Consider the following 23575-nt stretch of genomic DNA (forward strand, 5'->3'; position numbering starts at 1 on the left):
CTTCATCTGTCCTGGGAGAGACCTCAGTGCCACCCCTGCCATGGCAGGGACACCCCCCACTGTCCCAGGGTGTCCCAATGTCCAACCTGGCCTGGGGAACTCCAGGGATCCAGGGGCAGCTGCTGGATCCTGGGGGGTGGACAGATGGACACTGTGTGCCCTGGGTGACAGACAGATGGACACTGTGTGTCCCGGGAGATGGGCACTGTCCTGGCAGGATGGACAGATGGACACTGTCCAGGTGGGATGGACACTGTCCTGGCAGGATGGACAGATGGACACTGTCCAGGTGGGATGGACACTGTCCTGGCAGGATGGACAGATGGACACTGTCCAGGTGAGATGGACACTGTCCCCAGGTGGGATGGGCACTGTCCTGGCAGGATGGACACTGTGCCCAGGTGGGATGGACACTGTGCCCAGGTGGGATGGACGCTGTCCCCGAGCTCTGTGCTGGCTCCAGGTGGGAAGGGCTCTGTGCCCACAGGCAGGTGCCAGCCCTCGGGCACGCTGCCTGCATTGCTGTGGCCGTTCCTGTGTGGGTGCTGGCTCTGGGGTTACAGACCAAAGCTCCAATCCTGACTCTCTTGGAGTTTATTTTTGTCACCCGGCTTCCATCTTGTGTCGCCAGCGGGAGGGAACGGGTGCAGGAGAGTTAAACACACAGAAGGAAACCAAGCAAAAAGCCAAGTGTGAAGTCTGGGAATCAGTCTTGAGTATTTGTGCAAACTGTTGAACGAATACTTGCAAACAACAACTAAATTTAGCTTTTTGGAATGGTTCTAAACAAAAATATGCAGCTGAATTGCAAGGAATTATCATATGGCGTTAGCAGGGCTGGGCTGGGGGGCCCTGGTGCCGAAAGAGCCAAGTGCAGGCAGGGTGAGCTGGGGGTGCTGCTGGGAGAGGCTCCTGCCTGTCCCCCACGGGGAGTGCTCGCTTGCCAGCCCTGTGTCCCGCTGGCCAAAGGCCGGTGACAGCCCGGCCGAGCTGTGACAGCAGCACCGGGGATTGTCCCCTGTGCTGGCACCGCGGGGGCAGCTCCAGAGCATCGGGCACAGGCTGGACCCGAGGGGCTGGGAGGGCTTTTCCAGCCCCAGGTGTTGGGTGTAATGCTTTTCTATGCGTGCACACGTCTGTGAGAGATTCTTCCTCTTTTATTCTTCTTTCCCCCCCCCCCGAATTCTTCCTGGGCTTGGGGAAAGGGTGGGGCAGGTTCAGATGAAAGAATTCAGACTCCAGACCAGCCCTGACTGGCACAGCTGCTCTTGCTCCCTGACCTGCTCATTTTCCCATTGATCTGCAAATTACAGGAAAGGCAAGATATGAATCTAAAAGCGAACAAAACAAAATAAAGAGATTCATCTTTGCTATTGTTGATTGAGATTTATAAGATCTTTTGCAACGTGAATAAATAATGCTGGGGAGATGTCTTTGTCTGCTCGTTCAAAGAGGAGCAAATGATTTGATTGTTTGTTAAGGTCAAGCAAAAGGAACATCATTGGACTCATTAAAGGTTACAGAGCTCTCCCTGAAATCAGATCTGAGCACTGAATGTACCAGAACCCTCCAAGGGCTCCTCACGCGTGACAGCCGTGTGAAATTTGGCACCTCCAACCCCAAATCCCAAACGTGGGTCCCGCTGCTGATGGAGCTTGCAGGGATTGCCAGGAGCTCAGGGTGGGGTTCCCCCGAGGTCCGGGGGGAGCACAAACCGCTAAAAGCTCTGCCTGACAAGGGGCTGCGCTTGGCAGATGTCTGATGATTTACGGCTCTGAGGAGGAGGAGGAGGAGCCACGTTCCAGTCGGGATTGCAGCTCTGTGACAGCAGAGCCCGCTCTGGTGGGCCAGGGCTCTCCTGGGGTCTCCTGTTGAGGAGCTGTTGTGTAAATGGAATTGTCTAGTGTGGGTGCAGCCCTCGGGGGGGTGGAAGGAGGAGCAGGAAGCCTTGAGGAGCGGGGCTGGGGGTGCTGCTGGTCCCCTTGTCCTGTCCCAGCCCTTGTCTGGGTCCTGGAGCCCTCCAGGGCCCGTCCATGTCCAGCTGTTGGGTGTGGGATGTTTTGGGATGTTTGGCTGTTCCCCTGGGGGGTGATTGTGAATTCTGAGTGTGAGCTGCTGGGCCAGCCCCAGGGAGCAGACGTGCACTGACAGCTCGGTGCTGGGGACAGCGGCCATGGCACGAAACGGCCCCACGAGAATTTGGATTTTTCACACTCAGCCCCTGCATGGGAGGGGCGCTGGAGCCCCGTGCTGGGGGCTGGGCACGGCAGGGGGTGACAGAGGGTGTGGCACTGCAGGGTGTGACAGTGCAGGGTGTGACACAGGGGGTGTGACACAGGGTGTGACAGTTCAGGGTGTGGCACAGGGGGTGTGGCACAGGGTGTGACAGCGCAGGGTGGGACACAGGGGGTGTGGCAGAGGGGTGTGGCACAGGGGGTGTGGCACAGGGGGTGTGGCACAGGGGTGTGGCACTGTGCACTTGTGAACCTGGGAAGTGTTTAACCTGGAATGTTTAACCTGGAATGTTTAACCTGGAATGTTTAACCTCGGATGTTCAGCCTGGGATGTTCAGCCTGCCTAAGGAAAGGCAGCAAACCGAGCTTGCTGCTGGAGTGTTTGCCACAGCCTGGCAGGGTTTGTGTGTGTGCTGAGAGGACCCCGGGGGAAGGAGGCTGCTCATTCCTGCCTGTCCACAGGGAGTTCAGCTGCCAGGGGATTTTTTTTTTTTTTTTTTTTTTTTTTCCTTTTTTGAAGGTCTCTATGTGTCCCAGTAGAATTTTGGGAAATAATCTGTCAATGGATTTTTGTTCCTTGGTGAAGGCTTCTAAATATCCTGGAAGAATCTTTCAGTGGATTTTAGGTCCTTGGCAAAGGTCTCTGGATGCCCTGGTAGAATTCTGGGAAATAACAGATCCGTGGTTTTGGCTCCTTGGTGAAGATCTCTGTATGCCTTAGGACAATTTCAGGAAATGATCTGTTGGAGATTTTTCTTTCTCCTTGGTAAAGATCTCTGGCTTCCCTGGTAGAATTTGGGGAAATAGCTGCCCGTGCTTTATTTGCTCTTTGGTGAAGGTCTCTAGCCTAGAGCCTTTTTTCCTGGGTAGAATATTGGGAAATGGAAATACCAGAGTGGGCAACCCTGCGTTCCAGAAAGCTCTGGAGCTCCCAGCAGGTCCCAGGGGCCCCTGGCCGGAGCTGCCGGTGCCATTCCCGGCTCCGCTGCCTCCGTGCCGGCGTCGGGGCCAATTTTCACTCCGCGCTCCGTGGGGCGGGCGCGATGGGGCAGGGCAGGATTGGGGAGGGGGTGTGCGGGGCTCGGGGTGCCCGCGGGCTGGCACAAGCGGGGAGGGCGGAGCGGGCACGGGAGGGCCGAGCATCCTCGGCCGCCGGGCCGGTTGCCAAGGCGACGGCTGCGTGGCAACGGGCTGGCAGCGGGGACCGCCCGAGCAGAGCGAGCGGAGCCGGGCGGAGAGGAGCGGCAGCGCTCGCTTCCCTCCCTCCCTCCCTCCCTCCTTCGCTCCCTCCCTCCCTCCCTGCCTCCCTCCATCCCTCCCTCCGCGCTGGATGCTGCGGAGGCCGCCCGGGAGCAGCCGCGCTCCGCCGCTCCCCGCAGCCGGGGCCGCGCTTCCCGGCAGCCGCAGCCGCGCTCGCCCGCTCCCCGCAGCCGGGCCCGGCGCGGAGCGGAGATGGTGCCGCTGCTGCGGAGCGCCGCCGGCTCCCACCAGTGGCTGCCCATCGTTTTCCTCGGCCTTTGCTGGTTCCTGCCTCCCGGGAGATTGGCCGCGCCGGGCGGAGACTTCCCGGGCTCTGCCGTGGACAGCCTGGTGGTCAGGAAAGGGGACACGGCCGTGCTGAGGTAGGAGCGCCCGCGGGGAGCGCGGATGAGGGCATGGATGGAGCTGGGCTGCCGCTGCAGCATCCCCGAGCTCCGGCAGAGCCCCGGCCCCTCCGGGGATGCCGCAGCAGCGCTCGGCCCCGCTCGGCTGGCGGGGATGTCCCGGGGACTCGGGGACTCGTCCCCAGCGCCACCCGGCACCCGCAGCTCCGGGCTGCGCTCGTTCCCCCCGTTCGCTCTTTTTTAACTCCGTTGGAGGAGCCCTGGCTGTTGCTGGAAGTTTAGGAATGGGCAGTTGGGGTGAAATGATGCGGTTTTGGCTGCCGGCAGCAGCGCGGGGCTGTGGCAGGGAGAGGACGATTAAACCCTGCCAGGAGCGCTGCCATCGGGATTATTTATTTCGATACGTGGTTCTGTATTTCCCGACGATTGGAACGCTGGCTCCGTGCCACGGGGGGATTTTGTGCTTCCCGTGGCTCTGCCCCTGCCTCTCCTAATGGACCCTGCGCTGCCGGATCTCTCCTCTCCGGTCTCTTGGCTGGAGCAGAATGTGTTTACCAGCAGTCAGCCACCAAAACCCACTCGAGCCTTTTGGTTCTGTGTTCGGCAATCCTCTGCCTTGATTTAATTATGCCCCCAGCCCCCAGTCCAACTTTTATCCGTGTGTTGTACTTTTGCCTTGATCCCACTGTAGTTCAAAAACCCCCCATTTTCTCCTTCTCTGGAACACGGCTGCGGTTGGTTGGAGCTCCTGGCTGGGGAGAAATCTCTGATTTAATTAGCAGCACTTCTCAGCTAGGATTTCTCTGGCTGTATTGTTTTCTGTTGGGCTGTCACAGAAATCTCCAGGTTACAAAGCATTTTATCCATGACCATTTTTAATGATCCAGCAGGCTGCTGTAAAATGCTGCATGAGGCATTTTCGGTAGGGATTTGGAAGCGTTTTGAGGCTGCTCCTGTTGTAGTAGCTCCTGAAAATACAGTAGATGTCTATGTAGGGCAGCTGACAAGTGGTTCTTATGTGTACCTCAATTATCCTCTGTATTTTGAGACGTGCTCAGGTCCTCGTGCTTTCTGTGGCACAAATGGAGAATCAAAGGAAATAACAATTAAGAAGTGGTTTATTTGTACTGCTGCAGAGAAAGTAACTTGATGGGTTCACAGGCTGCTGAGACACACTCAGCCACTATTAAACACTATCAGCATCTAAATATGTTTAAAACTCCCTTATTAAAGAAGGGTGTGATTGCTCCCAGGGTGAGCTGGCTCAGCTGGAGCCCGGCTCCAGGCCCGAGCTCGGGGCTGGCTTACATAAATGGAACGGGAGCTCGGAGCTGGAAACATCCCTTGGGTCTCACCAGGGTGTGTGTTGTGAACAGAGGCTGCTCCGGGAAACGTTGGCAGCGCTGCTGAGCCCGGGATGGAGCAGTGGGATCCTGGAATGGTTGGGATGCTGGAATGGTTGGGATGCTGGAATGGTTGGGATGCTGGAATGATGGGATGTTGGAATGACTGGGATCCTGGAATGGTTGGGATGCTGGAATGATGGGATGTTGGAATGGTTGGGATGCTGGAATGACTGGGATCCAGGAATGTCAATGGGATGCTGGAATGATGGGATGCTGGAATGACTGGGATGCTGGCATGATGGGATGCTGGAATGGTTGGGATCCAGGAATGTCAATGGGATGGTGGAATGACTGGGATCCTGGAATGACTGGGATGGTGGAATGGTTGGGATGCTGGAATGTCAATGGGATGCTGGAATGGTTGGGATCCTGGAATGTCAATGGGATCCTAGAATGATGGGATCCTGGAATGTCAATGGGATCCTGGAATGTCAATGGGATCCTGGAATGTCAATGGGATCCTGGAATGCCGTGTGCCTGAGCCGGGTCTAATTCCTTTGATGAAGTCCTGTCATTTCCCTGCCCTCGGCAGGCTCGCTTTGAAGCTGGGTTATTCTGCTCGAAGCTGTAACCTGCGAGGGGAAATGCAGGGTCACAGTGGCAGAGAGAGCGAGCAGCAGCTCCGGGCTCTGTCCCGAGTTTCTCACTGCCCGTCACCTCTGAGCTGTCCCTGCCTGCCTGTATTGGGAATATACCTCAGTATCCCTTCAAGTAATTGCTGCGGGTGTTGGAAGTGTTGGAAATGGGCTCTTTGTTTAAATACAAACTCCGGTGAGCTGGAAAAAGCCCTCGGGGTGCTGCAAGAGGAGTTTGTTCCTGCCAGCCCCGGAGCCATCCGAACCCAGCCCTGGCTGGGCCGTGCCCCAGGCACCCAAAGCCGGCTGTGCCCTGCAGCTCCTGGCAGGTGCCCGCGGGCTCCCGGTGGCCAGCACGTGTTGATTCCCCCTCCTGCTCCGGGCTCAGCCTCCCTCTGCCTGCGAGGGCTGAGAAATCATCCTGTCCATGGCTGTGAGGGCAGCCAGCCCCTGGCTGGAGCTCCTGCTGGAATAGGGTGGATTTGAGTCAGCATTTCCGGGCTGGGGGAGCTGGGGGTGGGTCAGGGGCTGGGCTGGAGCCATCCCAATCCCCATCCTGGGCTGGGGGTGCCCAGAGGCTCTGGCTGCAGCTGAGCACCTCTGGGCACATCTGCCCGTGCCCCAGGGGTGAGAGCAGAGGGGATGGACGCTGTTCCCGCTGGAACTGGGGACAAACTTCTGCTCACGAGTCCTGTTCTGTGCCGGTGTGCCGGGGGGAGGCACAGAGCCCCTCTCCATGAGCCCAGGCCAGGGCGAGCTCTCACGTCGAGGTTTCATTGCCTTTCTCAAGATGAGCAGCAAAGGCTCCTTGGGCTGCTGAGGCTCTCCAGGAAAAGCCTCTGTGTGCTAACACAAAGTAAAACAGCTCAGCTCCCTCATCTGAAATTGTGTTAACCATTGAAACCATTCGTGTCTCGGCACAATCGGGCAGTTCTGGATGAAGCACTCAGCATTTCCTTGGTTATTTCGTGTTTCAGTGTCAGGCAGTTCTGGATCAAGCACTCAGCATTTCCCGGGTGCTGCAGCAGGCACAGCATGGGCATCGTTCCCTCCCTGTCCCGGTGCTCCTGGAATGTGGCTCCCTGTGCCAGCTCCCCGTGTGCTGGCCCTGCTCAGCCAGACCCACCCTCACCCCGCAGCCCCCCGAGTGCCCTCCCCACCTGTGCCAGGCCCACGGTGGGGCCAGATGGGACTGTGCAGGTACTCAGGTGGCACAGAGGTTCTGTGCAGGTACCCAGGTGACCCAGGGGTGCTGGGACCCTCCCAGGCCAGCACTCCCCAGCACCAGCAGAGTCCCAGTGCCCACGTGTCCCTTCCCGAGGGACTGATGGAAGAGAAGATTTGCCAAGGATGCCCTGGGCACCTCTTTTGGTACAGAAACTCCTCAGCATGGGCATTTTGAAAGAAACCCCTCCTAGGCCGAGGAGTCGTGTCTGTGCTGAGTTATTTCTGCAGCCCCAGTGATTAAAGCCTGGTTTTGTTTGGTTTCAATGGGTGATGGATCCCCGTGGTCCCAGCACTGTTTGTGTTTGTTGGAGTTATGAGAATTCTGTCAGCAACGCAGTTGTTTTGCATGGCAGAATGATTTTGGGAAGCCGCTGGTTTTGAGCAGCAGAATTCCATCCTGCATCCTTTCTGTATTCTTCCCAGGCACTGGTTAAGATTTTATGAGAACACACGAGGAAGAAGAGAGCGAGTTCTAAAAACACGGGTTTATTAAAAGAATAAATTGCTGTGCTGTGCACTGGTAGGAGTTCAGAGCCAGGCTGTGATTCCAGAGCCAGGCTGTGATTCCAGTCCCAGGCTGTGATTTGAGACCCAGGCTGTGATTCCAGTCCCAGGCTGTGATTTTCAGACCCAGGCTGTGATTCCAGACCCAGGCTGTGGTTTTCAGACCCAGGCTGTGATTCCAGACCCAGGCTGTGGTTTTCAGACCCAGGCTGTATTTTCAGACCCAGGCTGTATTTTCAGACCCAGGCTTCTTCTCCCCTTTCCCAGATCCCCTGCTGGAGAGGGATCCCCGTGTGCTCCAGCACATCGATCTCACTGACAGCACAGGTGGCAATTTCGGCAGAGGATGTTTTAGTGAGGTGACAAATGCAGAGCCCTTGGTGGGGAGCCAGCAGGGACAGCCCTTGTCACCTCCTGTACCACCTCCCATGCCATCCCATCCCAGAGAAAACAGAGGCTCCCTTTAGGGGTCCCAGCTGTGAGAGGAGCCTTGCTCTGGCAGACTTTGGGAGCAGCAGCAGCAGCAGCCAAACCTCTGCTGCTCCTCTGGCTGTCCAACATTCCCATTCCCATTCCCAGCAGAGCCCAGCCGTGCCTGGCCATGGCTCAGGGTGGGCCTGGCCACACAAAACCTGCCTGGACCCAGTTCCTGCTCTGGGTTCCCCAGGGGCTCAGAACACAACCACAGTGTCACGGTCACCACCATGGATTTATTCTTGCCAGACTTCCTGAGCCGTGGAATGCCAAGGATTGCCAGGGCAGTGGCCCTGAGAACACCCAGCTCCTCGGGTGGCAATGGCTGGGGAGCCTGTGGGGCTGCAGCACCTCTGCCACACAAACTGCATCCAAAACTGAGCAGCTCCTCGGGGGATGTGGCTGCCCCATTAATATTTACATTACTGAGGGACCAGTGGCTTTTGGAGATTGGGATTTCCCAGTTCTGCCTTCTTTTCCAAGAAGAGCCATCCTTTATAGCTGAGAGCTTTGCCTAAGGAGTGCTGGTGTCCCTGTCAGACAGACACCCATCCATCCATCCATGGATCCATCCATCCATCCATGGATCCATCCATCCATCCATGGATCCATCCATCCATCATCCATCCATCCATCCATCATCCATCATCCATCCATCCATCATCCATCATCCATCCATGGATCCATCCCTCCATCCACTGCCACTTGTGTACTGAGCACTGAGACTTTGGAAGGGAAGTTCTGCAGGTGGACAATGGGTTTAAGCAGCAATTGGAATTTTGGGATACTCTGTGCATCCCAGTCCCCCCAGTGCCTGCCCAGTGCTGTGAACACAGGCAGTGTGGATAGGGAAATAAAAATAAAAGTTCCCTTCTTTCCTTTATGATTTCAAAAGATTAATTTCTTGACTTCCATGCTCTTGATTTTGTGGTGCGATTTGGGGTCATAAATCCTTGGGCTCTGTGCAGTTTCATTGCAGAGCTGTGACCGTGGGACGTGCAGGCTCCTGTGCACACCCCCAGTAAATGAAGTTGTTGTTTGCAGAAGAATTTCCTGTTCCCAATCCCTGCCAATTATTAAACAAGCACATTATGGCACTTGCCTCGTGTCTGTGCGGCAATAATAAATAAATTCAGCGCAAATTAAAATAATTTATCATTTTAAATGATGGTGAATGTTTCAGCTGTTCTGCAGAGGAACTAACAAAACGAGGAGTCAGTAAGGGATGAAAACTGGGATTTGTTCCAAAGGGCTGTTCTGGTGAGGGGAACACAGAGACTAAATGACTTTCTCCTGCTCACAGTGTGAGAGCTGAGTGCAGCTGATGCCAGGGCCAGGCCTGGGGCACTGCTCCATGGCCAGGCAGCCCCAGGGTGGGGGCCAGAGGAGCTGCAATGGGGCTGCAGCTTCTGCTGCTGCTCTGGAGAGCTCTGAGTTATCCCAGAGGGCTCTGCTGGGGAGCTGAGCCTGCCCAGGGCTGAGGGGTGAGACCAGGACAGGGTGTGGGGCTGGGATCAGAGTATGGGGTCTGGGAACAAGGTTTGGGGCTGGCAGGACACAGCCTGGCAATGGGGCACTGCCAGGGGCTGTCCCTGATCCCAATGGGAATGGGGCACTGCCAGGGCTGTCCCTGGTCCCAATGGGAATGGGGCACTGCCAGGGGCTGTCCCTGATCCCAATGGGAATGGGGCACTGCCAGGGGCTGTCCCTGATCCCAATGGGAATGGGGCACTGCCAGGGCTGTCCCTGATCCCAGTGGCACTGAGCTGGTCCCTGAAGCCCAGGGAAGTGCAGGGGGATGTGTGCAGTGGGGGATGTTCCTGAGCTCTCTCTCTCCTCCCCATCCTCGTGGCTGCTGCTCCCCCTGGGAATGCTCAGCTGGACACGGGAGCTGCCCCAGGACCTTGCTGATGTAAATTTTGGTGTCCCCTGGCTCCAAAAGGAGCTGGGAATGCAGGATGGGCAAACCAGGGTGGTGAATGTGGCAGCTGATACCTGGTGAGTGGCTCCCGGGGACAGAGCTGGTGCCAGGGTTCAGAACAGGCTGTGCTTTATCTCTGATGCCATCTGCCATCGGATCAGAGCCTCTGCTCCCAAATCCCGGCGGTCAGAGGCGGCTGGGGCAGCAGGGAGGGGGCAGGGCAGTGACAAAGGCAGCTCGAAGCGCCTGTGGAGCCCCGGTTCTGTCTCAGCCCTTCCCAGGGCACGGCTGGCACGGCCGATGCCTCTGTCCCAGCCCTGCACCTGCCCACCCTGAGCCTCCACTGAGAGCTGGAGTCCCAGAGCATCTCCTGTGCCCCAGCCTGGCTGGGTGTCCTTCCTCTGCCCCTCACCTGTGTCCCCTGTGCCCCAGCCTGGCTGGGTGTCCTTCCTCTGCCCCTCACCTGTGTCCCCTGTGCCCCAGCCTGGCTGGGTGTCCTTCCTCTGCTCCTCCTTCTGTTCCTCGTTCTTCTCCTTCCTCAGCTCCTTCCTCTACTCCTTCCGCTGCTCCTTCCTCTGTTCCTCCCTCTGTCCCCTCTGTCCCCTCTGTCCCCTCCCCTGCCCTCCCCTGTCCCCCAGGGCTCAGGGGGCTCCAGCCAGGTGTGGGTGAGGTGCAGAGCTGGATCCTCACTCCCGGGCTGGGCTCAGGGTGATGCTGCATGCTCAGAGTTCTTCCAACCCAAATCTCGGAGAGATTTCTCTCTGCAGTTTCTCTGCGGATGCTGCTGCTGTGCCCATGAGCTGGGGCCAGGTGAGGACAGGTGAGGGGAGGGCTGGGCAGAGACTGTGCTGGGGGAGCACTCGGCAGTCCCCAGGTGCAGAGCCTTGGCCACATCCAGGGGAGGAGGGGCAGCAGGAAATGTGTTATGAAAGTGCCCTAATTATAACGAGCAGCTTTCCCCCTGGCTGGAACAAGTGGACTAGAAAATTGTACTAGACTTTTCATTCAGAGACTATTAAAGAGCAGAGGAGGAGAGAACAAACTATAGCTTTTGTCACAGCTCTTTTTATTTCTTTATTTTTTCTATCGAGTCCTGCACATGGTCAGAAATTATTTTCAAATTAATTTCATTATCGTATTTCGTTTGTGGTTTTTTTTTTTTTTACCTGCACAAACCCCCTTCATGTTACATTCCTGGTAGCGTGAAGGTGCCAGTGCTGAGCATAAAGCACAGGAAGTCAATTAAATGTGATTAATGAGGTCATTGGGGGTGGCCCCAGGCTGGGGACAGGTGGGGCTGAGCCAGGGGTGCCAATGGCTCTGGCAGCCCAGCTGGGAGAGGAGATGCTGGGTGGGGACAGGGGAATTTGGGTGCTTGTGCAGGGCCAGGGGAGAGCTCCGTGCTGGGTGTGGGGCAGAGAGGATCCTACAGAACAGGGGAATGACTGGAGCTGGGCGAGGGCAGAGTTAGATTGGGCAGTTGGAAGGAATTCTCCAGCCCAGCGAGGACTGTGGGGGTTTCACACAGGCTCGGGTTCCCTGACCTCCTCCAGCTCGGCTTTGTTTGCTCTGGGTTTGGTTTCTGCACCCCCAGAATCTTCACCCTGAGCTCGTGGGGTGCCGGGTTCTGCTCCTGATTTGTTGGAGCTGAGTGACCAGACTGACAACCCAAACAGCTCCTGGGCCCCAGGGACAGCTCTGAGCATCCCCCTCCCACAGCCAGCTCTGGATTCTTGGCTCCTGGCCTGGCTCTGCCCTGAGTCACAACCACCTCAACCCACGGGGATAAAGAAATGCACTGAGTCATCCTTAACCTCCTATTCCACTTTTTTATTTGCATTAATACCTCAAAACAATATTCCTTCTGAGCCCTCACTCAGCTAATCTTGTGAAAGGAAAATGGATTTGGCTGTGTATAAAACACGAAAAGTCACAGAATCAAAAAGTGGATGAACTTCACAGAAATCTTTTCAAGGCAGTCAGCCCAGAACCAGCACACTGGAATTAAAAATAAATTTGGTTACAGGAAATCACCTCCTCTGCTGTTGCCTTTACTGGGCTGATATAAAAGAGCAGGAGGCAGCACAGCCATGGCAGGGCAGCTCCCAGGAGCTGTTGGAGTGGAGTCCCAGCACTCAGCAGAGCTCGGGGTCAGGCTGCAGGGATGTTCGGGGGGCAGGAAGGGATCCCTTGAACCCCCCTGGAGAGGGCAAGGGGCAGGGGTGGGGCAGGGAGAGCCGAGGGGCAGGAGCTGAGCATCCCTGAACCCCTGAGCTCCCTGAGCATCCCTGAGCATCCCTGAGCTCCCTGAGCATCCCTGAGCATCCCTGAGCATCCCTGAGCATCCCTGAGCATCCCTGAGCTCCCTGAGCATCCCTGAGCATCCCTGAGCATCCCTGAGCTCCCTGAGCATCCCTGAGCTCCCCTGAACCCCAGGGATGTGTGTTCAGAGCACCCTGAGCTCCCCTGAACCCCAGGGATGTGTGTTCAGTGCACCCTGAGCTCCCCTGAACCCCAGGGATGTGTGTTCAGAGCTCCCTGAGCTCCCTGAGCATCCCAGCACTGCTGCCACCCCTGGAGCTGTGCTAGGAGTCACCAAAACCTGCACAGGAACTCGAAATATTCCCATGGGAGCACTGCTGTGTTCTGGGAGCCTCCCAGGACACTTCCCCCAGTACCTGGGGACAGGACTGGGGTGAGCAGGGCACACACCTGGCACGGGGACAAAGCCCAGCAGGAATCACTGGGGAGAAAAAATCGCATTATCCATCAGTTCAAAGAGATAAATTACAAACCCAAGGCCCTTCTGCTGGGAAAGAGTTTGGGTGTGGAAGAGAAATCCCTGGCTGGAGGGTGGGGAGGGGCTGGGATGGAATTCCCAGATCTGGACCCTGGGCTGGGAGCAGCAGGGACAGGGGAGGGGTCCCAGCCATGGCAGGGCTCAGGGAAATGGGATTTAAATGCGTGTGGGAGTCTGTGAGCTCCTCCCTGACAGAATTCTGTGTTTAGGTAATCGCTTTGTTTGTTTGGGTTGCTTTTGCTTTGGTTCGGTGTTTTTCATTGTTTTGTTTGCTTTTGTTTTGTTTTCGGTGGCGTGTTTGGCTCTGGCAGCTCTGTGCAGCATCCCAGATCCGGGATTTTCTGGCAAGATTGGCTCAGGCTGCCCCCAGCCCCTGACGTGGCTCTTCCCTCTCAGAAATCGCTGTGGATTCCTCACTCTGACCCTGTTCTGGGGGAGTTCTTTAACATTCCTGTGCCTCAACAGAACCAACACTCTTCCTGTAGTGCTTCCAAAAACACTTTCACCAGCTCAGGAGTTCTTTAAATAGTCCTAATTTGCATGACAGCTTGATTAAACGTAACCTGCTTCCACACTTAATTTATTTTGATACTGCCCAACATTTTCATTCCATGCCATTAATTTTACATTAGTAGACTGGCTTGATTATTTAAGAAGGAAGGTGATTTTACCACCCTCGTTGGTGTAAGTTCAAATCCATACTGAAAAACGGTCTGGAAGTGGTTATAAATAACAAAAGGCTTTTCTCCACAGAAGGATCTGGTGTGATGCAGATGGAAATGAGGATTTAGGTGCTTCCATGGCATCTTTGACTTGAGCAGAACTCGGTGCTGCAGTGTCTGTTCTGGGTGTGTGGGTTTGGGGGCCCACAAAGGCAATATTTTAGGGTGCACGGTACACAGGTGCTCCATCTTCCCCAGGGAGGGATATTTTTAGGAAATCAGAGTCTGAGATGCTCTGGCAGAGCTGTGGCACTTCCCTCCTGCAGTGGGTACAGAAATGGGCCCCAGCTCTGCAGAAAAGGCTCCAGGCAAAAATCCCCTAAAACTCATTTCTACACTCATTCAATCAGCTTCTCTTTCCAGGGCAAGCCTTGTACGGAAACAGAATATTTCAGATTTCTTGCAAAACTGGAGCCTAAACTAAAAATTATTTAGGTTATCGACCATCTGTTCTCAAAGGATGGTTTCATGGATATGGCTGTGAACGCATTTTTTAGGTAAAGCTCCTAAAATTCCTCTTTTTCCCCTCATTTTTTTATTCCTTTTTGACTATTCCTAATTTTCCACACTCTTGCCCTGCTGCAGGCAGGTTCTGGAACCTTCTGGATCCCCTTGGTTGCTCCCCCATTTCCTCTGTCTCTGCTGAACTGGCACTGTCCATGAGGGTGGCCCAGAGATGTTTTATTTTTTTCTATTTCAGAGCTGCAAACTGAAATGTTCCCTTTGCTGAGCTGGCCCCTCAAAGCATTCCATGCAAAGGAAATAAAATCCCTGGTGTCTCATTCCTGCCAGCCCCCAGTCAAGGACATTTCCCTGGGCACCTCCAGGGCTGGGCACTCCCTTTTTCCATGGGGAAATTCCTGCTGGCACGGGGCTGAGCTGCTCAAAGAGCCGTCCCGATAAGCTGGGCCCATCCTAAAACCAGGCTTTATGTTGGGCCCGAGCTCAGCACCACGCAAAGCCCCCGGGATCCAGATGTGAGCACAGCTGGGCGGGGGGGAGGAGCCCAAAGCTTTGCCGGTGTGGAAACGTGCTGGGACCTGTTTTCCCAAAGCTGCTGGCAGAGCAGAGAGGGGCAGAGGAGGGAGAGAAATATTGTATGGGAAATGAGAAATGTTTACAGGGAGAAGCTTCAGGAGCTCCGGCTAATTAGTTTGGCAGAGCGGCGTTCGTTAGGAGCCCTCATTGTGCTGGAGAATGTTGTAACGTCAAAAAACCCGAAAATCCAATCTTGGCAAAAAACCCATCATGCAAACTAATGACTAAAACTGAAACTGAACAATTCCGACTTCACTGTGCAGAGAGGTTTTAGAGGCAATTAACTGCTGGGATCAGCTCTCAAAGCAGAGCAGGGCTCCTCACCTCTGAGCTGGCTGCCCCTGCCCGAGGAGCCTTTGTTGGGCTGAGGGATGGCAGGAAGGGCTGAGGGAAGGGAAAAATTCCTTTTTTCCCAGGCCAGAGGGGTGCAGGGCTCTGCTGAAGCCCAGCTCCCCCCAGCAGCACCGCTGGTGTCACAGCAGAACAACCACAGGCCCTCTTGAGGATTTCCTGGATTTTCCCTTTGTTCCTGGGTGTCAGTGGGGATCTCTGTGCAACTCACTCTGTTCTTCAAAATACTTTAAATTATTTTATTTTAATGCCAAAAACCTGACTTCTTTAGTGACCCAAATGAAAGCTGTTGTGTGTAGGAACGTGACAGAGAATATTCTAATGTGGGCTGCAGCTATGGAAGAAATGCCCAAGCTGTTCCAGGGCAGTTTGGCCTTTGCCTGGTCACTGCCAGCCCGGTGGCACAGGGCAACTCCAGGCATTGCTGTGCCTTTCCCCCACTCTTATTTAGGAAACAATTCACTCCTGTGTCCTCTGCTCCTAAACCCATAAATCCGTGCCGTAGTGAGCAGTTCCATTTCATAGTCAATTTTATCTGCAGATCGTGGGAGCCAGGACTTGTGAGCAGCAGATTTCTGTCAGAGCAGAGCCCTGGTGCCTCCGTGCTCCTGCTCCCTCCCTGGAGCGTGGGGTCCCTGCTAATTGCAGGGGACTGCACTGGTGGCAATTAGCAGGGACAGGAGAGGAGCAGCTCGATATCCTGGAGAGCCCAGGGGCTGCTGGGGCTCACACGTGGGGATGCAGCCACGGCAGGGATGATCAATGTGCTCTAAATCCCAAAACTGCCCAGTGCCAGTACAGCTGAGCCTAAAAACAGAGATAGAGTTCATCTAACAGAGCCTAAACCAGGGATAGAGCTCATCCCAGAGAGCCTAAACCAGGGACAGAGCTCATCCCAACAGAGCCTAAACCAGGGATAGAGCTCATCCCAACAGAGCCTAAACCAGGGACAGAGCTCATCCCAACAGAGCCTAAACCAGGGACAGAGCTCATCCCAACAGAGCCTAAACCAGGGATAGAGCTCATCCCAGAGAGCCTAAACCAGGGACAGAGCTCATCCCAGAGAGCCTAAACCAGGGACAGAGCTCATCCCAACAGAGCCTAAACCAGGGATAGAGCTCGTCTAACAGAGCCTAAACCAGGGATAGAGCTCATCCCACAGAGCCTAAACCAGGGATAGAGCTCATCCCAGAGAGCCTAAACCAGGGACAGAGCTCATCCCAGAGAGCCTAAACCAGGGATAGAGCTCATCCCAGAGAGCCTAAACCAGGGACAGAGCTCATCCCAGAGACCTAAACCAGGGATAGAGCTCATCCCACAGAGCCTAAACCAGGGATAGAGCTCATCCCAGAGACCTAAACCAGGGACAGAGCTCATCCCAGAGACCTAAACCAGGGATAGAGCTCATCCCAGAGAGCCTAAACCAGGGACAGAGCTCATCCCAGAGAGCCTAAACCAGGGATAGAGCTCATCCAACAGGGCCTGGGACCAGGAATATCCAAAGAGAAAATAGGTACAGCTCATACAATAAACTGCATTAAAGGTTCAAGCACAAGTGCCCAGAGCAGCTGGATCCAGCTGTGGCTGCTCCTGGATCCAGCTGTGGATCCCAGAATCCAGCTGTGGCTCCCTGGATCCCTGGCAGTGTCCAGGCCGGGCTGGAAGGGTTTGGAGCAGCCTGGGACTGGATGAGCTCTCTCTGGATTTTCTCCCTTGCTGGAGTTTCAGGAGGTTTCAGCCGATGCCCCGAGGGGTCTGGGGTGGGTGGGACAGATCCCTGTGGGTCCATGGGATGTTCCCAGGGGATGGGAATCTGCCTGCCCAGGATTAATGGAGACATCCCATATCTCACGATCCAATTTACTGACTGCCACCGTTAATGAAATCTCTGCGAGTAAAACTCGGGTTTGACATTGCCACGGCCAGAGACAGAATCCATTTCAGGTGGGCACAGAAATTCAGCCTGCCAGGTACCTGCGGCTGTCACAGGTGAAAATCTCTGCTAATGAACTGTGTATTCGTGTGAGACAGCAAGAGAACTCCCTCGGTCTCTTAATTTACTTTGAATAATTCATTAGCTCGCACTCCTCACCCATGGCAGCCGTAGGTAAATCCCACACTGGAGCTGCTAATTAAAGTTGCAGGATGAAGGGAAGCTACTAATGAGATGCGAGACAAGTCCTCCAACAATACCCAGGAACTTGTAGGCACACGGAGTTTTATTGTTGGTTTTCACAGGAGGGCGAGGGAACGCTGAGGAATTCCCACTTGTTGCAGAAAACAGAGATTGCATCCCTGCACAACCCCTGACAGGAGACACGGAACGGCTCGGGCTGGGCCAGGGGAGCCCGGGCTGGAATTTGGGGAATTTCCCCCCCATGGAAAGGGTGGGCAGGGATGGGAAACGCTCAGGGAGGGTTGGGGCGCCCAACTCCAGGAATTCCTGGAGGTGGCACTGAGTGCTCAGGGCTCGATGGGCTGGGGGAGCTTCTCCCACCTCAGGGATGCTGGGGGGAGCAGGAAGCACCTGTGGCACCAAGGTGGGTCCTTAGCAGTCATCCCAACGTGTGGAGATGAAAAACAGTGCAATACTTCACGTTTTTATTCTATATAAAAACGAGGAGTAATAAATCCGTGTGGATTTTACCAGACACTTTTATGAAGAAATGCACTGCTAAAATATCACCTCTGTTCCAGGTCATGTTTTATAGGTGATAACAAAACCTTGTTACCTGTGTGAGGGTGTGCAGTGTGGTCAAGGGTGTGGAGCTCAGGGAATGCAAAATACAGCCACAGCTTTGGATGGGAGAAATTGATATTTCTGGTACAACATGAGATGTAGAATCCGAATTTTTGTGGAGAGGATAAAAAATTGCCTTTTTGTTGTTTGTGTTGTCTGGCTGGCTCACTACACAGAAATTTGTGATGTTGCAACACATTAAAATGTGTTTTCTGCTGGTTGGGAATGAGATACCCAGAGATCTGTGTGGGGACATGGAGGGGGATAAAAATACACTTTCAGTGATTATTTTCAATGTACAAATTGCAGCTCGCTGCTCAGACAAAATCAGCTGGCTCAAGCACTTTATCTTATTAGAGAAATCATCTCCCAGAGCAGTGAGGGCAGAGCAGAACCTCCCTGAGCCTCCCTGGCAAGGCTGCACACTTGGCACTGGGATTCCACTGGGGGAAATTCCAGGGGGGGATGGGATTTTTTTAAGGTCCCTCCCACCCCGTCTGGGATTTTGTGGTCCCAACTGGGCGGCTCAAACCCCGCTGTCCCCCTGCAGACAGGGTGAGAAACCCTGGGGAAGATCGTGGGGAGCAGCTGCTTTCCTGTGGAAACTGGGAAATATCAGCACTGCACCTTTCTGAGAACTGAGATGGAGCTGGAACGCTCAGAGCTGTGATTTAAAATGCAAGCAACCTCTGCAAATCAATAGGAGCTCTATAAAAAGGGCTGGAAATGATAATGCAAATGAATCCTGAGGAGGAAGATTCCTGGCAGGCACAACAACTCTGCTCCCTGCCCCTCCCAGGCTGCTGCTGCCTGCACTCCTGACAAAGCCAGCCTGGGCACGGGAGGCTCCCACCTAAACCTGGCATGGCTTTGGACAAGCCTCGACAGCAGCGAAGCCAAAGCCAAGCCCAGGTCCTGCTCCAAGCCAAAGCCTGGCTCAGTGCTCCGGTTTGGGCTGGGCTCAGCAAATCCAGGGGATCCAGGCTGGGCTGGGCTCTCAGCTTGGCCTGCCCCGAGACTTTCAGCCTCCCTGACCTCTGCGTGTCCTCTGCGTGTCCTCTGCGTGTCCTGAGTGTCCTGAGTGTCCTGTAGGTGTCATGTGGGTGTCCTGGGTGTGTCCTCTGGGTGTCCTCTGGGTGTCCTGAGTGTCCTGTGGATGTCCTCTAGGTGTCCTCTAGGTGTCTTGTGGGTGTCCTGGGTGTCCTGGGTGTGTCCTGAGTGTCCTGAGTGTGTCCTGTGGGTGTCCTATGGGTGTCCTATGGGTGTCCTGAGTGTGTCTTGTGGGTGTCCTGGGTGTCCTGTGGGTGTCCTGTGTGTGTCCTGGGTGTCCTCTGGGTGTCCTGTGTGTGTCCTGGGTGTCCTGTGGGTGTCCTATGGGTGTCCTATGGGTGTCCTGAGTGTGTCCTGTGTGTGTCCTGGGTGTCCTCTGGGTGTCCTGTGTGTGTCCTGGGTGTCCTGTGGGTGTCCTGAGTGTGTCCTGGGTGTGTCCTGGGTGTGTCCTGGGTGTCCTGTGGGTGTCCTGGGTGTCCTGTGGGTGTCCTCTGGGTGTCCTGTGGGTGTCCTCTGGGTGTCCTGGTGCCAGGGCAGCTGCTGGGCACCCTCCTGCTCCAGCAGCCTGGGTGGGCTCTGCAGTGTTTGAACAAAAAAAGTGAAGCGTCCTCGTTAGATGCAATGACAAATAATCTGCACAAGGACTCATTAGCAGAAAGTGTAATTATTGCATCTTGCATTGAAAATTATTTAAACCACCATTCTTGACAAATAAAGCAGCTGACCCCTGATTAAAAGAGATGATGGGTGTGAGTAATTAAAGGCACACTAAATGTAATACATCTTCAAAGCATCCCTGGGCAATTTGTCTTCTCTTGCTCGTTTGAGGCAGCTCCTCCAAGGATTCTGAGTGACTGCACTGGAAAATAATTTCCTAACCTTGATCACAGAAGTTCTGGGAGGCACCTGGGTTTCTTCACAGCGTGAGAAATCCACTTAGTGGTGGAACAGCTGCCATTTGAAAAGCTCTTCCCCAGAAGGTGTTGGAAGGGAGGGCGAGCAGAGCTCGTGTCTGGCTGTCGGTGCAGCCCCCCAGGAAAGGGAATTTGCAGCTCCTTGGGGCTGTCCCTTCCCCCAGCACGGCCCAGGGTGTCCCCAGAGAGGGCAGGGAGCAGCACGGAGCTGCTGCAGGGATCCATTCCCAGCCCCAGGGTGGGGAAGGAGTTTGGGGGGGCTGGAGGGGTCTCAGGCAGCACAGTGGGGCTGGGGCTGCCGGGCTCTGCTCATTTTTAATCCAGTGGGAGGCTGGAAAGGATGGAGACTTTGGGCTTTGCTTTCCACAGGGTGGGAGCCACTGTGGTGCTTCTGCTTTTGCAATATTTGTATTTTGTGTGGTGAGGAACCTTTCCCGTTTGGTAATTTAAATCTGTGCAGGTCACAGAACCATGGCAGGGCTCATCTTTTCGTTCAGTAACTTCAGTGGTTCTCTTGCTGTAAATCAGACACACTTCAATGTGCCTGTGTTCCTGAATTAATTAATTTCTCACAGTGATGCAGAATCAGTGTTCCATCATCAAACTCTTCTCCCTGTCTGAAGTCTGCCATGGTGAAATCCCGATGCCACACAGGTCCAAGGGCACAGGACTCTGACAAAAATCAGATTTTACGAGCAGTGGAAATCTTTGTTGCTCAGATGAGGCTGGGAATGGCCAGGATGTGCTGCTGCAGTCAGTGCCAGGGGAAACGGCAATGGGGCAGCAGGGAAAGCTTGTTCTGCACCCAGAACACGGCCAGAAACCATTCAGGACACTGAAGCTCAGTGCTGGAAGGCTTCACAGAGCTGGGCCAGCTTTTCCAGGGTGCTTCATCTTGAATGGGAAAACAGATCAGACCCAGGTCCCGTTTAACCTGCTCCTGATGAGATTCCACTCATTGTGTGCATTATTAATGAAACAGGGCCTGGTGGGTGCCTGTGCTGTGAGGGCCCTTCCATCCCTTGGCTCTGATTTCACAGCCTCGAGCTGCCCTGCATTTCCTTCCTGTGCTCTGCACACAGCTTTACTCTGCCGAGGGGGACAGGCAGCTTTTCTCTTTCTGAGACCTGTGTGAGTGACTCATCTGTGCTACTTCACTGATAAATTAGTCGATATTACTGAGCAGCCACCTCTTAAATCCTTTTTTTTTTTTTTGTTTCTTTGGGCCCTTCAGTGTCATTTTTAGTCTGGCCATGAATTGTCTGGCCCTGAAACGTGTCTGTGCTTTCCCTGCCACCTGAATTTTCCATTTCCTTCCTAGAAATGCGAGTGAAGTTTGGTTACACAAGTGGGAGTTTTGCCTTCTATCAGAATTAGAGAACAGATTCACCTGATTCTTTTCATCCAAGCCCAAAAGCAGGCTCTGCACATCCCAGTTCCCACTTTGCTGCATTAATTTCCCAGGCAATCTCAGCAATCTGAAGTAAGTGTGTTTTTATTTGAGGTGGGTGCTGCTGACATGCCCATAAACCCTCCCCAGAGCTCTCACCCAGCCTGCTGATTGCTTCGTGTGGGGAGCAGGCAGACAATAAATATGAAGAGCAAGACTTTGAGGCAACTCAATAAAGCTCCCCTGCTGTCAATGCAGCGAGGGCAGCTCCAGTGCTTTAGGAGGAGAATGAGTGGAAAAGTGTAAAATATGGAATGCAGGCTCTGCTGCCAGCGTGGGACAGGCACAGGCAGAGATGGATGAGCACTGAGCTCGGGGGTCTGGCAGCCCAAATTCTCCACCCACACTCTCATTTGGTTTTGTCTAATGTGTTTTTAATACCTGCATTTCAATCTGCCTGCATCTTCATCTGCATCAACTGCACAGAAACGCCCGGGCTGTGGCTGAGGCTCCTCACAGATGTTTGTGAATGTGAAAAGAGATTTATTATTCCTCTTAGTGGCACAGAATCCCAGGATGGTTTGGGTCGGGAGGGACCTTAAATCCCATCCCATTCCCAGCCCTGCCATGGCAGGGACACCTCCCACTGTCCCAGGGTGTCCCAATGTCCAACCTGGCCTTGGGCACTGCCAGGGATCCAGGGGCTGCTCTGGGCACCCTGTGCCAGCCCTGCCCACCCTGCCAGGGAACAATTCCATCCCAAAATCCCATCCAGCCCTGCCCACCCTGCCAGGGGACAATTCTCAGTTCCCAAAAATCCCAGCAGCCATTCCCCATGTCCTGTGTGGTTGTAACCCCGAGTGTTTGTGCCCTGTGGGGCTTCAAGAGAACCTCAGACCACCTCGCTTTGAGGTGTTCTGGAAATCAAATCGTTCCTCTCGTGGTGTGAACGAGATCCATGGGGTGCAGGAAAAGCAGAGTGGGGTTTAATTCCCCCTTGGAATTGCACAGTGCCTGTCAGTGCCTGCTCCAGCTCATCTGTGCAGTGAGAACAGCTCTGAGAAATCCTTTCCTGTCCTTGAGAGGAGCCTTCCCTGGGCTGTGAGGAGCTGTGTTCTCCATGGAGTGAGAAATCCTTTTCTGGTTCTCTGAGCTGTGGCTCTCCATGGCTCAGAAATCCTTTCCTGTTTCTCTGAGCTGTGGCAGGGCAGACCCTCAGTGAGGAGGAGGAGGGTGACTCAGGGCAGGGATCTCCAGCCCAGCACCAGCCCCTGCTGCTGAGCTCCCCCAAAATGCTCCTGGCAGCAATTTCCAGGCAGTTCCATCCTGGGCTGGGCCTCCTGTGCTTAATTGTGGAATTTATCAGTGAGGCAGCACCAGACACTTTTATCACCTTTATCTCCTCTCCATTGAACCTGGAGAGGAATTTATGGGTTTAATAATTTAGGTTCTTCTGAGTTTATCAGAGAGCACTGAGGAGCCCAGTGACTCTGAAATGCTCCAAAACACCAAATCCTTCTGCACCAGAGCTCCAGAGGGAAATGCAGCCCAGCATCCATCCATGCCTGGGGAATCCTGGAGCTTGGCTGAATCCCTGCCCATGGCAGGGCTGGGAACAAAATCACCTTGGTGGTCCCCTCCGAGCCAGGCTGTTCTGGATGCTGTGGGTGGCATTTCTGGTTTTAGGGGATGCAGCTTTCCCTCCACCTTTGCCTCTCCCAGCTCGGGTCTCTCTGTTCCCACTCCATCACTCCTTTTCCTTTTCTTCATGAAAACATTTCAGAGATTTCCCAGAGCCTTTCAGATTATCTGCATGGCTGCTATTGTTTTTCCTTTTCTGATTGCTGGTGTTATTTTCCCTACCTCCTACTCTGATGCAGGATTTTCCTTATTGCCTGATCACAATTAAGAGATGACAACAGCAATCTCTGTGTGGCATCTTCCTGCTCTCAGCAGGAGCTCCCTTTAGCTTTGAACCCTCACAGCAAATGTAAGATAAGTTTGGAACTGGGAATATTTCCTTTATGGGGGACTTGTATTCCTGTCAATAAGATTTGCTCGGTAGCTGTTGGGTCCCTACCCCTGGAGGTGGCACAAAACATCTCATAGAGGCACAAAAATATCTCATAGAGGCACAAATCATCTTATAGAGACATAGAACCATCCTATAGAGGCACAAAACCACCTTATAGAGGCACAGAAATGTCTGATAGAGGCACAGAAAGATCTTATAGAGGCACAAAATGATCTTACAGAGGCACAAAACATCTTATAGAGGCACAGAACCACCTGATAGAGGGGCAAACCATCTTATAGAGACAGAAACATTTTATAGAGACATAGAAACGTCTTATAGAGGCACAAAAACGTCTGATAGAGGCACAGAAATATAGAGACACAGAACAGTTTATGGAGACAGAAACATTTTGTATAGGCACCAAACCATCTTATAGAGACAGAACCATCTTACAGAGGCACAGAAACAACTGATAGAGGCACAGAAATATCTCACAGAGACAAAAACATCTCATAGAGGCACAGAAACCTCTGATAGAGGCACAAACCATCTCGTAGAGGCACAGAACCATTTACAGAGACAGAAACATCTTACAGAAGCACCAAACC

At 54.1% G+C, this 23575-nt stretch overlaps 1 protein-coding gene across 6 annotated transcripts in view; it reads left to right on the forward strand.

Moving 5' to 3' along the window:
• The first annotated feature begins 3656 nt into the window (after positions 1 to 3656).
• NEGR1 (neuronal growth regulator 1) overlaps positions 3657 to 23575 on the forward strand; it is a 188009-nt gene continuing 168090 nt past the window's right edge. For 5 of the 6 annotated variants that reach the window (XM_088169559.1, XM_088169558.1, XM_088169560.1 and 2 more), the window contains exon 1: positions 3680 to 3856. In XM_088169559.1, coding sequence (XP_088025685.1) covers positions 3687 to 3856 — 170 coding nt within the window. In that variant the 5' untranslated portion in view covers positions 3680 to 3686. Of the gene's footprint in view, positions 3857 to 23575 lie in introns of all 6 variants that reach the window. The other variant, XM_088169564.1, reaches the window with a different exon arrangement.

Source organism: Sturnus vulgaris, chromosome 9, assembly GCF_052056855.1.
Source record: "Sturnus vulgaris isolate bStuVul1 chromosome 9, bStuVul1.hap1, whole genome shotgun sequence".
In the NCBI taxonomy this organism is placed as follows: domain Eukaryota; kingdom Metazoa; phylum Chordata; class Aves; order Passeriformes; family Sturnidae; genus Sturnus; species Sturnus vulgaris.